At 41.5% G+C, this 18587-nt stretch overlaps 1 protein-coding gene across 8 annotated transcripts in view; it reads right to left on the bottom strand.

Moving 5' to 3' along the window:
- aopep (aminopeptidase O (putative)) overlaps positions 1-18587 on the bottom strand; it is a 213228-nt gene that overhangs the window by 130459 nt on the left and 64182 nt on the right. For all 8 annotated transcript variants that reach the window (XM_059969857.1, XM_059969858.1, XM_059969861.1 and 5 more), the window contains exons 6-7: positions 13593-13782; positions 877-983 (exon numbers count right to left, since the gene is read on the bottom strand). In XM_059969857.1, coding sequence (XP_059825840.1) covers positions 877-983; positions 13593-13782 — 297 coding nt within the window. The remainder of the gene's footprint in view (positions 1-876; positions 984-13592; positions 13783-18587) is intronic.

Raw genomic sequence — 18587 nt, 5'->3', positions numbered from 1 at the left:
CGGAGTCTGCTGCGGTCGGAGCGCTTTCACTGTGAGACTGAGTTTGGTGGTGCCGTGGAAGTCCATAGTGGGAGTATTCCCTTCTGCCGCCTGCGTGGAATGACGAGTCCATCGGGACCTTGAGGACTTGTGGAAACTGTGTGGTGGTTTCTTTCGAACTTATAGTCTTTTAACATCTCTGGACTATTTTTTACTGTGCCCATGGTCTGTTTCTTTATCAATTATGCTATTGTTTGCACTGTTGTAACTGTATGTTGTAACTATGTGGTTTTGTGCAGGTCTTATAGCTTTAGATTTTGGTCTTGTTTTGTCTGGTGGGTTTGGAGCACATTTCCAGGGATCACGCTAAGATGGTAGCGCAATATTAATACGCAGCAGCTGCTCCGGACTCTGGATTGGGGATTGCCAAACGTTATGTGGATTTTCTGGTGTATTCTGTTTTGTCATGTGCTTTTGTGATATCATTCTGGAGGAACGTTATCTCATTTTTTAACTGCATTGCATTTGTGATTTCTAAATGACAATAAACTGGATCTTAATCTGAATCTGAGATAACATCCCAATGAATCTCCTCTGCATTTTTTCCAATACAATCTCATTCTTTCTCTAATGTGGCAACCACATTTGTCCACATTATTCTAGTTGTGGCTTAACAAAGCTTTTACAAAGCTGCAGCATAACCTACTTGCTCTTATGTTCTATGCCCATGCTAATGAAGGTCAATATCCTATATGCCTTCTTCACTATTTTACTGTGCCGTCATCTTCAGGGATCCTTGGACTTGTATGCCAAGGCCCTACTATTACTCAATGCAGTCCGACTCTCCATTGTAGGGCATTCCCTTATCTCTCCCATGAGCAATGTACCTGCACTCACCTCAGAACTTGCAATTCTTCTTCAGAGTTCTGAATTTCTTCTCTGAGCCTTCTCCATCGCAGCAAGGATCTTAGTTGCTGTTGTTCTTGCATTGTTTCCTGTGACAGCTAGAGAAGCATGGTCAATGAACACTTGATAACTAACACATGCCTTGCAAAATTAAGTAAGAAAATTAGTTGGAGTAATGAACTCCATAATAACAGCAATAGAATACTAAATGGCATCATAATCTGCCAATGGCATAGTGTACAGCATTTCTGTTGTTGCCTAGTGATGTCGTTATATAATAACAACCTTTCCATCAATGCCAACAAAATCAAGAGTTGGCCATTGATCTCAGGAAAGGAGACAATGCACATGGTCCTGCTTACATCAAAGGTGCTGAGGGTGAGAGAGTTGAGAGATCTTAGGAGTGAACATCACCAATAGTCTGTCCTGATCCAACCACATTGACACTACGATTTATTTTATGTTCTGGGAAGCAATAAGTTGTGATTAGTTTGCTCCTCCGACTGGTGCTTACATTATCCACATACATTTGCCATATCTGACTTAACAATTTTTAAATCATGATTCAACGCAATCATACCCTCAGTTCTAATCAACAAGCTCCAAAACCTGGGTCTCTGCAACTGAACCCTTGACTTCCTCACTGGGAGACCACAGTTTGTGCGGATTGGAAATAACATCTCCTTCTCGATGACAATCGACACGGGTGCAAGTCAAGGATGCAAGCTTAACCCACTGCTCTACTCTCTCTACACCCATGATTGTGTGGCTAGACATAGCTCAAACGCCATCTATAAACCTGCCGATGACACAACTATTGGTGGCAGAATTTCAGAAGGCGAGGAGGAGGCGTACAGTAGCGAGAAAGATCAGCCAGTTGAGTGGTGTCACAGCAACAATCTTGCACTCAATGTCAGTAAGACCAAGGAATTGATTGTGGGCTTCAGGAGGGGGAAAATCGAGAGAACACAAACCATTCCTCAACTTCAGGAAGAGGAAGTTGAGGGAGCACACACCAGCCCTCATTGAGGAATCAGTAGTGCAAAAGTGAGCAGTTTCAAGTTCCTAGGATCTAATCTGGGCCTAACATATTGATGCTATTACAAAGAAGGCACAACAGCAGCTATACTTCCATTAAGAGTTTGAGGAGATTTGGTATGTCACCAAAAGCACTCACAAATTTCTATGACTAACCAGGGAGAACATTCTAACTGGTTTGCATCACCATTGGGATAGAGGGGCCATTGGTTCAGAAAAGTCTGCAGGAAGTTGTAAACATGGTCAACTCCATCATGGGTACTATCCTCCCTAGCATATAGGACACCTTCAAAAAGCAATGCCTCAAAAAGGCAACATCCATCATTTGGGACCTCCATCACCTAAGACATGACCTTTTCTCATTGCTACCATCAAGGAAGAGGTACAGGAGCCTAAAAGTTCACACTTAACGTTTCAGGAACAGCTTCTTCCCCTCCACCATCAGATTTCTGATTGGACAATATAAAACATGAACACTTCCTCAGTAGTTTTTTTCCCTCTCTTGCTGCACTATTTATTTCTTTAAAAATATATACTTCTTATTGATATTTGTTTTTATTACTGTGCATTGCAATATATTGCTGCCACAAAGCAACAAATTTCACGACATATGTCAATAATATTAAACCCGACTCCATTTCACTACAACCAAGAATGCTTACTGATGTCACTACTTCCTCAGAAGGCTAAAGAAATTTGGCATGTCCTCTTTGACTCTTACCAAATTTTAATTGATGCACCATTTTCTTTAAAAGGAAAATAAGGATAATCCTGGAAAATATAGACTGGTGAGTCTCACTTCAGTGGTAGGAAATTTATTGGAGAGAATTCTTAGGGATAGGATTTATGAGCATTTGGAAGACCATGGCCTGATTAGGGAGAACTAGCGTGGCTTTGTGCGGAACAAGTCGTATTTTACTAATTTAATTAAGTGTTTTGATGAGGTGACAAGGGTGTTTGATGAAGGTGCAGCCGTAGATGTTATCACCATGGATTTTAATGAAGTGTTTGACAAGGTCCCTCATGAGGGTCATCAGAAGATTAAGACTCATGGGATCTATGGTAAATTGCCTGTTCAGGTTCACAACTGGCTTGTCCACAGAAGAGAGAGGATAGTAGTTGAAGGGACTTATTCTAGCTGTAGCTCTATAATTAGTGGTGTTCTGAAGGGATCTGTACTGAGATCTCTGCTGTTTGTGATGAAGGGCCTTTAGCTATACTGTACTGTTCCGTTTCTACGTTCATTGAAAACATCCTCTCTGGATGCATCATGGCTTGGCATGACAACTGCTCTGTACCTTACCCAAGAAACTGCAGAGAGTTGTGCATAGTTGAGTGTATCACAGAATCCAGCCTCCCCTCCATGGACTGTCCATCCTCAGTAAACACAGCCAGCATAATCAAAGATCCCACCTACCCGGAACATTCTCTCTTATACTCCATCCCCATTGGGTAAACGATTCAAAAGACTGATTCATAGCACTTACTGACAAATTGTTTAGCCAGAGGGTGGTGGATCTATGGAATACATTGCCAGAGATGGCTATGGAAGCTATATCATTGTGTATATTTAAAGAAGAGGATGACAGGTTCTTGATTAGTAAGGGTGTCAAAATTTAGGGTGAGAAGGCAGAAGAATAGGGTTGAGAGGGATAATAAATCAGCCATGATGAAATGGTAGAACAGACACAATGGGCTGAATGGCCTGATTCTGCTCCTACATCTTATGGTCTTAGGGACTCGAAGACAACTTCTGTCTCACTATTGAATGCTACTTCATTGCAATACGATGGACTGCTGATCTCACAACCTATCTCTTGTGACCTCGCACCTCACTGTGTTATGAACACTGCACTTTCTTTATACTGTAACTCTTTATGCTGCACTCTGTTATTGTTTAACCTTGTAGTACTTCAATGCACCTTTGTTATGAATTATTTGTATGTATGGCATGCAAGACAAGTTTTTCACTATACCTTGTTACACAGGACAATAACAAACCAACTTACCTATGATCTTTTCTTCTATAATATTTTTTTATAACTGGTACAAGAATGATGATCAAAATGTAAAGTAAATTAAATTTTATTATTATCAATGTACATATATGTCACCATATACAATCCTGAAATTCATTTTCCTATGGGCACACTTAGCAAATCTATCGAATAGTAACTATAACAGAACCAGAGTACAGAAGATAACAAACTGTGCAAATGCAAATATAAATAAATAGCAATAAACAACAAGAATATGAGATAATGAGATAAAGAGTCCTTAAAGTGAGATCATTGTTTTTAGGAACATCTCAATGATGGGGTAAGTGAGTGTAGTTATCCCCTTCTGTTCAAGAGCCTAATGGTTGAGAGGTAGTAACTGTTCTTGAACCTGGTGGTGCAAGTCCTGAGACTCTTGTGTCTAAGTCTGGTTGATAAAATACTAGAACTCACCCCACTCTCCATGAAAATCCATCAGTATTTTGTTTCAGTTGACTCCATCTTCATATTTCATAATGGATGATAATCCAAACAAAGTGAATCGAGGAGAAAGGAAAATGGAAAAGAACAGCTTTGGCTTGCCAGAATGAATCGAAAAAGGAAACTGGAAGAGACTGACTGCCACAAATGTCAGTTCAATACTGAGTTCAGACATCAAATCTATGTGATAAAATGGAGACAGAAAAGACTGCAGATGTTGGAATTAAGTTAAAAGTAAATCACTGGAGAAACTCAGTGGGTCAAGCAGCATCTGTTGGGGCAAAGAAATGGTCAAGGTTTCAGATCAGGGCCCTGTATCAGGACTGAGAATAAAGAAAGAAGATAGCCAGTAGAAAGTGGTAAAAGGAAGGGTTGATACAGGGGCTGGTAGGTAATATGTGGAACAAAATAAAGTGGAAGATGATAGTCAGATGGAACCACATGGGGATGGGGATGGAGAGGGGAAAGGTAGAGATTAAAGGATGTCAGGTGATAAGTGTAACCAGACAAGGGAGGCATGATGGTCTGGTGGGACTAGGTTGGAGTCTGGCTGGGGAAAGGTACTGAGAGGTAGGTTGGTCAGTGAAAGGTGGAAACAGACATGGGGGAAAAAGTAGTTAGACAGCAGGGGGAAGGTAGAGATGAAACCAGATCGGGGGAGGGTGAGATAGGAAAGACTAGGCCTAGATAAAAGGAGCACCAGTGGATAGGTATAAAACCATAAGACAAGAGCAGAATTGGGCCACTTGACACATTGAGACTGCTCTGTCATTCAATCGTGGCTGATCTTTTTTTCCCCACCTCAGACTCATTCTCCAACCTTCTCCCTGAAACCTTTGATGCCACGTCCAATCAAGAACCTGTCAAGCTCTGCCTTAAATACACCCAACAACCTAGCCTCCACAGCTGCCTGTGGTAATAAATTCCACGAATTCACCACCCTTTAGCTAACAAAATTTCTCTGCATCTCTGTTTTAAATGGACACCCCTCTAATCTGAGGCAATGCCCTCTTGTCCTAGACTTCCCCCCCCCCCACAACCCATGGGAAAAATCCTTTCCACATCTGCTCTGTCTAGGCATTTCAACATTCAAAGTGTTTCAATGAGATCCCCCATCATCCTTCTAAATTCCAGCGAGTACAGACTTAGAGTCATCAAATGTTCCTCATAAGATAACATTTCATTCCCCGAATCATCCTTGTGAATCTCCTCTGAACCCTCTCCAATCCCAGCATATCTTTTCTTAGATGAAGAGCCCAAAACTGTTCACAATACTCAAGGTGAGGCCTCACCAGTGCCTTATAAAGCCTCAGCATCGCATCATTGCTTTTCTATTCTAGACCTCTTGAAATGAATGTTAACATTGTATTCGACTTGCTGACCACCGACTCGACCTGCAACTTAACCTTTAGAGTGTTCTGCACAAGGACTCCCAAGTCCCTTTGCATCTCAGATTTTTGGATTTTCTAATGGCAATCTCTAAGACACAAGCAGTCAGATTTTCCACAACCATCCAATATGAAACAAGTCCAACAATTCCTGGGATTTGCCAACTTTTACAGAAAGTTTATCAGGAACTTCAGCTCAGTGGTGCTCCACTGACAGCACAGAGAGATCCATCAGCTCTTTTGTTTGGACTACCAAAATGGAGGCTGCTTTTCGAGAGCTCAAACAGTGGCTCATGACAGCTCCCACTTTGGTTTCACCTATCCTGGACCTTCCCTTCATCGTGCAGTGGACTCCTCGGATGCTGGAGTGGGTGCAGTGCTGACTCAATGGACATCTTTGGATAGTAAACTGCATACCTGTGCCTTTTCCTCCAGGTGGCTATCCCCAGCAGAGGTGAACTATGACAGTGGAAATAGAGAGCTGCCTGCAGTCAAGTTGGCTTTGAAGGAATGGCATCATGGGCTTGAGGGGGCCGATAACATTTATACTGTATGTGAGTAACAAACAGATGGGAACAGGTGGGAGAGAGTGAATAATCCAGGGAGACTTGATGACTGACACCTCATATACCATTTTTGTAGGCTACAGCCCATCTTTACAAACACTGAGTTTTCCACAGGTAACTACACTTCTAAGTTCCTTCTCCACTTCCATCAGTCTATCTAGGCTCTCTCACCCTTTATTCACCTTCTCTTTTCCCCCACCCTCTGACTCCACTCCATCTGCTCATAACAAACATACCTGTCCACCTGGGTTTCTACTCCTTTGGCCTATCCTTCCTATATCTGTTTCTCCACCCCCCCCCCATCTAGTTTCATCAGCCTATCATCACTCCTGATTAGTCTCCTCTTACATAAAGAACATAAGAAATAGGAGCAGGAGTAGGCCATCCGGCCCATTGAGCCTGCCCCGCCATTCAATAAGATCTGTCTGTAAACTCAGCTCCATCCACCTGCCTTTTCCCCATAACCTTTAATTCCCCTACTATGTAAAAATCTATCTAACTGTATCTTAAATATATTTAGTGAAGAAACCTCAGCTACTACCCTGGGCAGAGAATTCCACAGATTAACAGATTCTGGGGAAAACAGTTTCTCCTCATCTCCATCATAAATATTCTCCCCCGAATCTTGCGGCAATGTCCCCTAGTTCTCGTCTCACCTACCAATGGAAACAACTTTCCCACTTCTATCTTATCTATCCCTTTCAAAATTTTGTATGTTTCTACAAGATCCCTTCTCATACTTCTGAATTCCAGACAGCATAGCCTCAGGTGATTCAATCTCTACTCATTGGTTAACCCTATCATCCCTGGAATCAACCTGGTGAACCTCCTCTGTGCTGCCTCCAAAGCCAGTATATCCTTCCTCAAGACCAGAACTGCACACAGTACTCCAGGTGTGGCCTCACCAGCAACCCTGTATAGTTGCAGTATGACCTCCCTGCTCTTGAATTCAATCCCTTTAACAATGAAGGCCAACAATCCGTTCGCCTTCTTAACAACCCGTTGTACCTGCGAACCAACTTTTTGCGATTCATGCACAAGCACTCCCAAGTCCCTCTGCACAACAGCATGCTGCAATCTTTCACTATTTAAATGATAATCTGCTCTTCCATCAGCCAGACCTTGGCCCACTCACTTAACCTATCTCTATTCCTCTGCAGACTCTCCATATCCTCTGTACAACTTGCTTTTCCACTCAGTTTAGTGTCATCAGCAAATTTTGCTACGCTACACTCAGTCCCCTCTTCCAAATCATCAGTGAAAATGGTAAACAGCTGTGGGCCCAGCACCGACCCCTACGGCACCCCACTCACCACAGACTGCCAACCGGAGAAACACCCATTTATACCAACTCTCTGCCTTCTATCAGTTAACCAATCCGCTATCCATGCCAATACACCTCCTCCAGCTCCGTGAATCTGTTTCTTATTTATAAGTCTCTTGTGTGGCACCTTATTGAATACCTTCTGGAAATCCAAGTATACGACATCCACCTGTTCCCCTCTATCTACTGCACTCATTATGTCCTCAAAGAACTCCAGTAAGATTGTCAAACAGGACCTGCCCTTTCTGAACCCATGCTGCATCTAATGGAAGCACTCCTTTCTAAATATTTTGCTATTTCACCCTTAATGACAGCTTCAAGCATTTTCCTGACTACAGATGTTAAGCTAACTGGCCTACAGTTGCCCGTCTTTTGCCTACTTTTTAAAAAAGTGGCGTGACATTTGCTGTCTTCCAATCCGCCGGGACCTGCCCAGAGTCCAGAGAGTTTTGGTAAATGATTACCAACATGTCTACTATAACCTCCGCCAATTCCCTCAGCACCCTGGGATGCATCCCATCAGGACCAGGGGACTTATCTACCTTCAGGCCCTCTAGTTTGCTCATCACTATCTCTTTAGTAACAGTGATTTTATCGAGATGCTCACCTCCCATTTCTTCCATAACATCATTCTTTGGCATATTAGACGTGTCCTCCACTGTGAAGACCAACACAAGATAGTTGTTCGATGCCTCAGCCATTTCCTTATCACCCAATATGAATTTCCTCTTCTTGTTTTCCAAGGGACCTATGTTGACTTTAACCACCCTCTTCCACTTTATATATTTTTAAAAACTTTTGCTATCTTGTTTTTATATTTTATCTACTCTTATATATATATTATCTACTCTTATCCCCTTCCAGTTGCTACCACCCTCCCCCTCCCCTCTACCAACCTGGTTCTATCCACTATTTTTCTCTTATCTATTTCTATCCATCACCCACCAGCCCTTGTCTTTCTACAGCACCTCCCTCTCCCCCATCTGTCCTTCATTCCTTCCTTATCCTTCATATCACTATCCAGCCTTCCACTTCCCTCATTGCTCCATCTGCTGATCAGCCCTCACCTTACCTGGTCTTACTTATCAGCTACCAGACCCCCTATCCTACCCCTTCCTTTCAGTTTCTAGTAATAGCCATTCTCTCTCTACACATGCAGAACTGATGCGGGGTCCCAATCTGAAACAGTTGTCTATTTCTTTGCTTTCAGATGCTTTTGACCCACTAGTTCCTATAGTAGTTTGTTTTTTGCTGAGTGTTACAATGGCATCTGCTGCCTATATCCATCATCATGGGAATGAGGTAAATTCATAGATTTGTTTATTAGAGATATTTTTAAGATGTAACCAGGGATACAGGATACAGTCATATGGAGAGGCTAGAACAATCATGTCATTTTCTTCTTACGGAAAATCCGAGGATATTAGATAAAGCTGTTCAAAATCGTAACAAAGTCTATTAGGATGAATAAGAAGTAACTGCTTCCAGCGACAGAATAGTCAGTAATCAGAGGATATTGATTTTTCACGAAAACAAATTATACAACTAGTAATGATCTAGCAGTCAACATTTGAAAAGGTGGTGCAAGCAGACTAAGCAATAAATTACAAAACGGAATTGGATAATTTTCTCAGGGTTTAGTGGAAAGGCCAAGTACTAACTGGTTGGAAAATTCAATGGAATAAAAGAACAACTCAGACAATCTGTTGATTCTAAAATACATCAATCCAAAAAATGATAGAAAGCTCCAACACTTTTCATTTTCCTTCATCCTTAATTGTCCTCACCGTCTTTTATATATATATATAATATATTTTAAAAACTTAAATAAATAACAAACATGTTTAATATTACCCTTTTCATATTTACTTCTGGGGCACCTTCAAAAGGGCAAACCTAAGGTGGCACAGCTCGATGGATACGACTAAATATTCCTACTTCAGCCTGCTACAGCTGAGAATCACAACTGCATCCAAGGTCTGTACAGTCAATAAAGATATTTTAACGCAATAGAACAAAAGGTCGCAGCCTACAACTGACAAAAATAATGCTTACTGTGGCCATAATATCCGTGCTAGGGGTACTCTTCATCGGAAATGTGGCCGTTGCTTGGGGCTACAGGTGTGTTTAAAAAATGAACGAGGTTTTCGACTTTCAATACTGACTATCTTGCTGGCAAATGCGCAGACTCTGGCAAATAAAATTGACAATTTCAGAGCTAGGGTGCTGTATCAGAGAGATATTAGGACAGTGTGTGTCCTCTGCTTAAAAGAATCCTGGTTAACCCCTTCTATACCAGTGCAGCGATTCAGATTGACGAATTCACTACGCACCATCAAGATAGGACTGTCAAGTCTCTCAAAAGCAGAGGTGGTGGTATATGCCTCATGATCAACTCCTCATGGTGTACTAATGTGTTGGTGACGTCCCAATTTTGATCACCAGACCTGGAACATCATACAATTAAGTGCCATCCATTTTACCTGCCATGGGAGATTTCATCGATCTTTTTGGTAGCAGTGAACATTCCACCTCAGGCCAATAATATCAAACAGGCTCTATATGATCCGAGCGATGTGAGGAACATAAACGAAACAGCACACCCTGACACCTTCACCATCATTTTGGATGATTTTAACCAGACAAGCATGAAAAAAACCATTAAATAATGATCAACAAATCGCTTGTAGTACCAGGGGAAACAACACACTGGACAACTGTTACACTAAGATCAAAGTGCTTCCTGTGTTGTCCCACACATCAGAAAGTTTGATCACCTAGCTGTATATCTGCTCTCTGAATACGGCAGAGACTGAAGACTGCAGCACCAGTAGAACGGACAAGGGAAGCACAGGAGCGCTTGCAGGACTGCTTTGAATCCTGTAAGTGGACTGGACTGTATTCAGGAATCCACCTTTGAATCTGGATGAATATGCCACAGTTGTTACCAATTTCATTAAGACCATAAGATACAGGAGCAGAAGTAGGCCATTCAGCCCATCGAGTCTGCTCTGCCATTCACTCATGGGCTGATCCAATTCTTCCAGTCATCACCCTTTGATGCCCTGCTACATGAAGCTTTTGATATTATTGCTAGCTTGCTTTCATATTTCAACTTGTCCCTCCTATTGATTCTTTTAGTTGCTCTCTGTAGGTTTTTAAAATCTTCCCAATCCTTTATCTTCCCACTAATCTTTGCTTTGTTGTAAGCCCTCTCCTTTGCTTTTACATTAGCTTTGACTTCCCTTGTCAGCACAGTTGTACTATGTGTGGATGAGTGTCTGCCTACAAAGAATTGCTGTACATTCCCAAACTAAAAGCTTTGGATAAACCAGGAGGTTTGTTATCTGCTGAGGGCTAAATCTGTGGCTTTTAAGTCTGGCAACCCAGGCCTGTACAAGAAAGCCAGATTTGACTTGCAGAGGACTATCTCAAGAGCTAATAAATGATTCCAAGAGAGGTTAGAGGCGACAGCGGATGCACATCAACTCTGGCAGGGTTTGCAGGACATTACTTCCTACAAGCAAAACCCAACATCATGAATAGCAACAATGCTTCACTACCTGATGAGTTTAACGGCTTTTATGCCTGCTTTGAAAGGGAGAATATAACTACAGATGTGAAAATCCCTGCTGCATTTGGTGACTCTATGCTCTCTGTCTCGAAGGGTGATGACATGCTGTCTTTCAGGAGGGTGAACCCTCGCAAGGCGGCAAGCTCCGACAGGATACCTGGTAAGGCTCTGAAAATGTGTGCCAGCCCACTAGCAGGTGTATTCCAGTACATTTTCAATCTCTCACTGCTACAGTAAGAAGTTCCCACCTGCTTCAAAAGGACAACAATTATACCAGTGCCCAAGAAGAGTAGTGTGAGCTGCCTTTATGACTATCGTCCAGTAGCAGTATAGTGATGAAATGTTTTGAGAGGCTGATCAAGGCCAGAATCAACTCCTGCCTTGACCCACTGCAATTTGCCTATCACCTCAATAGGTCTGCAGCAGGCACAATATCAATGGCTCTTCACAGAACCTTAGATCACCTGGACAAAACAAACACCTATGGCAGGCTGCTGTTCGTTGACTATAGCTCAGCATTTAACACCATCATTCCCACAGTCCTGATTGAGAAGCTACAGAAACTGGGCCTCTGTACTTCCCTCTGCAATTGGGTCCTCGACTTCCTACTTGGAAGACCACAATCTGTGCGATTGGTAATAACATTTTCTCCTCGTGGATGATCAACACTGGCGCACCTTAGGAATGTGTGCTCAGTCCACTGCTCTATTCTCTCTATATTCATGACTGTGTGGCTAAGCATAGTTCAAATACCAGCTATGAATTCGCTGATTGTTGGCAGAATCTCAGATAGAGATGAGAGTGTGTACAGAAGCAAGATATACCAGCTAGTAGAGTGGTTTTACACAACATCAGTAAGACAAAAGAGCTGATTGTGGACTTCAGAAAAGGGAACACGAACCAATCCTCGTAGAGGGAACAGAAGTGAAGAGAGTGAGCAATTTCAAGTTCCTGGGTCTCAAATCACTTGAGGATTTAAACTGGTCCCAACATATTGATGCAGCTATAAAGAAGCAAGACAGCACTATACTTCATAGGAATTTGAGGAGATTTTGTCTGTCATCTAAAACACTATGGACAGCATTCTAACAGGCTGCATCATTCTCTGGTAAAGAGAGGGTGCCATTGCACAGGATCAAAAGAAGCTACAGAAAGCTGTGAAATCATTCAACTCCATCTTTGGTACTAGCCTCCTTAGGAGCAGTGCCTCAGAAAGGTGACATCTATCCTTAAGGATTTCCATCAACCAACACATGCTCTCTTCTCATTGTGATTGTCAGGAAGGAGACACAGAAGCTTAAAGGCACAAACTCAGTGATTCAGGAACAGTTTCTTCCTCTCTGCCATCCGATTCCTAAATAGGCATTGAACCCATGAACACCACCTCATTTTTATTATTTCTGTTTTTGCACTATTTTTAATTTAACTACTTATTATATATATATATATATATATATATATATATATATATATATATACACTTACTATAATTGATTTACTTTTTTCTATATTTATCATGTATTGTATTGTACTGCTGCTGTGCAATTTCACGACATATGCCAGTGATACTAAAACCTGATTCTGATTCTGATATCCTTATGGTATTCCAAAGCATGTCACAGCTGACAGCATAAAATCCAAATAGTGAAAAAAAGACTTGGAAAAATAAACAGCTTCTTATGACTTGAGTTTCACAAAGAACATGGGAGATCTTTCATTAATCAGCTGATAGTAATAACTTGGATACTTTCGCACTGCTGCAACTTTTCACACAAAGGGATACTGAAATTTACACTTTCAATGCACACCATACTTAGATGGGGAATACATTAGTTGCACTATGTTATACTTGCCAAAGTGTTTAATAATCTTTAAAATGACAGGACATAAACAATTCCACGTTAGAAAAAGGCTCAGAAAATGCAAGACCTTAAAAAAATATATCTCTACGTAACTGCATAGAAAAAATGCTGGCAAAAGAAAACAAAAACTTTGAAGGCTTCTCTCAGTCTCAAAGATAGAACTATTCTCATTTTTGTCCTAGTTTCCCAACACAATTTCTGCTACGAAGGTAAAAATAAATAAATAACAGCATTGACTGACAATCCAGTGCTGGGATTCATGTTTATGTTGGCATTTCTACCAAACGGTGGTAGATTATAGATCAGAAGATATTCTTGCATTCTTTATCTTTTTTATGAAACTCTTTTCTCCTTTATTTCAAGAGAAAAGTTATTAATTTGAAAGAAACTCTGCACCACCAGAATTACAACAGCAACGAGCCCAATCTCAGACACTGGGTACTAATGTGACATAGCACTAGGGAAAATAAAATTGTACCTTCTGTGCTTTTGCCCAAAATATATCCTCCAAATAAGTAGCAAAGCCTTCACTTATCCACTCTTCAGTCCAATCTCGAGCACCAATCGCTAATCCAAACCAGGCATGCGCTATTTCATGGCACAGTCGAATTCCACAGAGATGGATTCCTCCAGACAGAACAGACTGCGATAGGAAGATGATGTGTGGACTTTAAAAAAAAGGCACATTATTAAAATCTTGCTCCAAAATCTTGGATATATCTTCTTTATTTTTACACCGAGTAGCCATTTTATTAGGTACACCTGTAACCTGCTTGTTAATGTAAATATCTAATCATCAAAAACAATCTAGAGTTTACAGAAAATGGTGTGAAAAACTAAAAAGATATCCAGTAAGCAGTGGTTCTATGGCTGAAAATATCTTTTTAATGAGAAACATCAGAAGATAATAGCCAGTCTGGTTCCAGTTGACACAAAGGCAACAGTAACTTAAATAATCATGAATTACAACAGTGGTGTGTGGGACAGCATCTCAGAATGCACATGTCAAACCTTGAAGGGGATGGGCTATAGTAGCAGAAGACCATGAACATACACTCAGTGGCCACTTTATTAGGTGTATGAGGTAACTAATAAAGTGGCCACTGAGTGTATATGTGCACATACAATTCCATGCAATACTTTCATAATTTCACAATAGCTTACTTAAGAAATAACTTATTGCATCAAACATAATTACATCTCAATTAAAAACAAACTGAATTAATTTAATATCTTAATATTTTTCCTGATATGAAAAAGATTGTCCCTTCCCATTGAATTCTACCCACTTCCAAACTGATAGAACCCTAGCCATCATTTAAACTAAATGTTACTAAACATCCTCAGACTTATTAATTGGTATACTGGGTCAGCAAAATATTAATTTTAAAAATGTAACTTAAATTTAGTTATGGATATAAATACACATCTCTTAGCATTGCCGAAAGCAGATTCCTCTACACTCAGTGGGCATTTCTTAGGTACACCTGATCATTAATGCAAGTATTTAATCAGCCAACCACATGGCAGCAACTCAATGCATGGTCAAGGGGTTCAGTTCTTGTACAGTCCAAACATCAGAATGAGGAACAAATGTGATCTAAGTGACTTTGACCGTGGAATGATTGTGCCAGATGAGGTGGTTTGAATATCTCAGAATGTGCGGATCTCCTGGGAATTTCACGCACAACTCTCTCTAGAGTTTACAGAGAACGGTGCAAAAAAAGCAAAGGACATTTGTGAGCTAAAACACCTTGTTAAAGAGAGAGGTCAGAGGAGAATGACTAGGCTGGTTCAATCTGACAGGAAGGCAATATTAACTAACCATGCGTTACAAAAGTGGTGTGCAGAAGAATATCTCTGAATGCACAACATGTGAACCCTTTTAGTGGATGGGCTACAGCAGCAGAGACTATGAACATACACTTTGTGGCCACTTTATTAGCTTTATCAGGAGCTTCCTTATAAAGTGGTCAGTGAGTGTAATTGCTAGTAAAAGTACATTATAAAAGAGAATACAGTGGAACTTCTCTGACTAGATCACAGATTTCATAAAAGCATTGGGGATTGTCCCAAGTACAGCCTGTAATTCACTACAACCTTCAGCATGCTCATACTACTAGTTCAATAATTCAATATTGGGACTCAATAGTAGGTCAGCATTAGGTTATACAGTGCCAAAAGTGATTATTCTGAAACACCTTCCCCCCTTTCCCCCCACAAGTAGGGGAAGTGCAGCATGGTGATTAAGTTACTAGTTGAGTATATTGAGCCTGCAATGATCTTTTCTGTTGGTGCAATGAAATTCAGTTAAGTATCTGCAATAAAAAGCTGTTATGGTATTGGTCACAGAACATTCCTGCATTGTTGCAAATAGAACCAGGTTCAATAATATCTTTCAGGAAAGGAAATTATGCCATCCTTATCCAGTATGAGTTGTATACAGCTCCTGTTCCAATAACATGGCTGAAATTCATCAGCAGCTTGGGATAGACAGTAAATGCTGACATTCTCTGCAATATCTACATCTCATGATCAAATAAATTTCCCACAACTCTGCTCTTATTTCTCCTCATGAACAGAACAAGAACAGAACTCTCCTAGTCCTTTTACCTTCCATCCCATCAGACAATGCATTCAATAAATCATCTTTCACAAATTCCACTATCTCTGATTTCATCCCTTCTTTTTCAGAATTTAATAGGGGACTGCTCTCTTTGCAACAGACTTGACCCTTCTTCCCTGCCCATCTACTGCTCCCTGCCTTATGGCACTTTCCTGAGCAACAGGAAGTGTGGCTACCCTGCTGCCTCTTCCGCTGCCACGATTCAGGGACCCAAAGGCACCTATTATTATCTGGTCTACTGAATTTGGTGTTCAAATTGGAGAAGCCCAACACAGATTGGGTGCTACTTTGGCTGTAGCACTCTAGCTACAGGACTAACCCTAAGCTTCAAGTTGCCTGCCAACCTACTTCCCCATCCCTCCTCCCGTGCTGTTACAACGAGATCCAATGCAAGCTTGTGGAATAAAACTCATCCATCTGACCACACTGCAGATTTCAGGACTCAATATCAAATTCTCCAAATTTAAATAACATAGAGTCCTAGAGTCACAGAAAGTACAGCAAAGAAGCAGGCCCTTTGGCCCATCTGGTCTGTGCCAAACCATTTAAACTGCCTATCCTATCAACCTCACCAGGACCATAGCCATCCATGCCCCTACCATCCATGTACCTATCCAAACTTCTCTTAAGTGTTGAAATCGAGCTTCCCTTTACCACTTGTGCTGGCAGCTCAATCCACACTCTCCAACCCTCTGAGTGAAGACATTTCCCCTCATGTCCCCCTTAAATATTTCACCTTTCACCCTTAACCCATGGCCTTTTGTTGTCGTCCTACCCAACCTCAGTGGAAAAAGCTTGCTTGCATTTATCCTGAGTTCAACACTGACTGGCAATACCTATGGTGCCGCTGGTGCCAAACTGTATCAGTTCCTGCCTTTCCACTGCATGGAGAGGGGGAGCCTGCTGGATGGGCAACAGCTTGTGCTCCATGTCACTCTGCCCTGGCTTGTGCACCGGCTTGTATTGATTGACTGTTGACAGCTGGTACGTAACATCCATGGTCGACTATGACCGTTGGAGGCCTCACATACCATCAAAGCAGCTTAAATAATCCCATCTGCCAAGTGACTTTACTCGGTCAGAGAAATTCACCTTCTTTTCACCTATTTCTTTCACCCACCTTCACTCTCCTCATCTTAAATGGCTTACTCTTATCCTTAGGCTCTGATCCAAGGTCTTTAGCATTTAGTACTGGTCATTGGGAATAACCCTCCTGCATTTAATCTATCCAATTCTATAATTTTCTAGACTTCCAAAAAGATGCCGTCTCATTCTTCCAAACTCTTGGCAACACACTAATAGATCATATCTCACTCTATATGTCAGCAATCATCTCAAGAGTCAGTTCGATTAACCTTTACAGAACTTCGTTCATTGCAAGAACATCATTCTTCAAATGAAATAACCAAGACAGCACACACTACTCAAAATATGACATCACCAAGGGTTTGTACGTTTACGGCAAGAGATGCTTGCTCTGATATTAAAGTTCTTTTGGAATGAAGGCAAGTATACTAACTGCCCTTCTTAATCACCAGCCCCTCCAGCAGACAGATCCTCCCATGTGTATGACACATAATGCACACAAAAGAGCATTTGGGAATCTGGTAGGGCAGACAGGAATGGATTTGATGGCTGTTGCAGAGCCACAGGGATCTTCTGCCAGAAGCAAATGGGGCATCTCAGTGAGCCTTTCTCTCTGACATCAACAACTGAGGACTGGATCAAGCCGAGCAGAGCTGGGAACGTTGAGCAGACTTAGTCAGTGAGGCCAAATGGCAGCCACTCTTTCCTCACCTGCTCAATCTCCCATCATGGTTGTTTCTGTGAGATCCTCTCGCACATACTGATTTTGCTCATTTCCAACTTAACAGACATGTCAGGTTATGGACATAACACAAAAAATTCTACAGGAACTCAGCAAGTCAGGCAGCATCTTTGAGATGAAGGGCTGAGACCCTTCATCAGGACTGGAAAGGAAGGAGGAAGTAGCCTGAATAAGAGGGAGGGGGGTAGTTAGGAGTACAAGCTGTGAAGTGATTGGTGAAAAAGATAAGGTGTTGAAGTAAAAAGGTATCTGATAGTACAGGACAAGATCCACCGGAGAAAGGGAAGAACGAGGTGCAGCAGGGAGAGATGATGGCAGGTGAGGACAAGAGAAGGGCTAAGAGAGGAACTAGAATGGAGAATGGTAAAAGAGAGAAGGGTGAGGAGAGGAAAAGTACCAGGAGTTAGAGAAGTCAATGTTCATGGTGTCAAGTTGAAGGCTACTAAAATAGAATATGAGCTCTATTTGCCCTACCATCCTGAGAGAGGCCTCATCATGGCAGCAGAAGAGGCCATGGAGGAGGTAGTGGCTGATATACCATAGTAACCCATATTTTAAAAAATCATGCCTAGGCATCTTGTGATGTGGGGAATCGGGACTGTCTGAAAAGGATCACAAGAAAACAACAGATTTCCTCATATTTGATTGTTTACTTAGCTTGATGATAAATCATCAATTTGAAAACTTATCATTACTTTCTCCACAGAAACTACCTTACCCACCAAATATTTCAGCACTTTCTGCTTTCATTTCAGATTTACAGCAACCACAGATTTAGTTTGATAATATATTTTAACTGGAAAAGTAGGGGGCTGACGGAAGAATAAGAAAGTGGGGGGAGGGCAAGGAGGACAAACTAGTATGTGACAATTGAAGTCAGGTAGGTAGGAAAGGTAAAAGGGTGGAGAAGAAGGAATCTGATAGGAAAGCAGAGTGGACCATAGGAGAGCAGGAAGAGAAAGGGGCACAAGATGAGGTGATAAGCAGGTGAGGAAAAGAGGTAAGAGACTGGGGGTGGG

Source organism: Hypanus sabinus, chromosome 5, assembly GCF_030144855.1.
Source record: "Hypanus sabinus isolate sHypSab1 chromosome 5, sHypSab1.hap1, whole genome shotgun sequence".
Lineage (NCBI taxonomy): Eukaryota > Metazoa > Chordata > Chondrichthyes > Myliobatiformes > Dasyatidae > Hypanus > Hypanus sabinus.
Note: the sequence above shows the minus strand (reverse complement) of the source record. Positions and strands in the feature narration are given on the sequence as shown.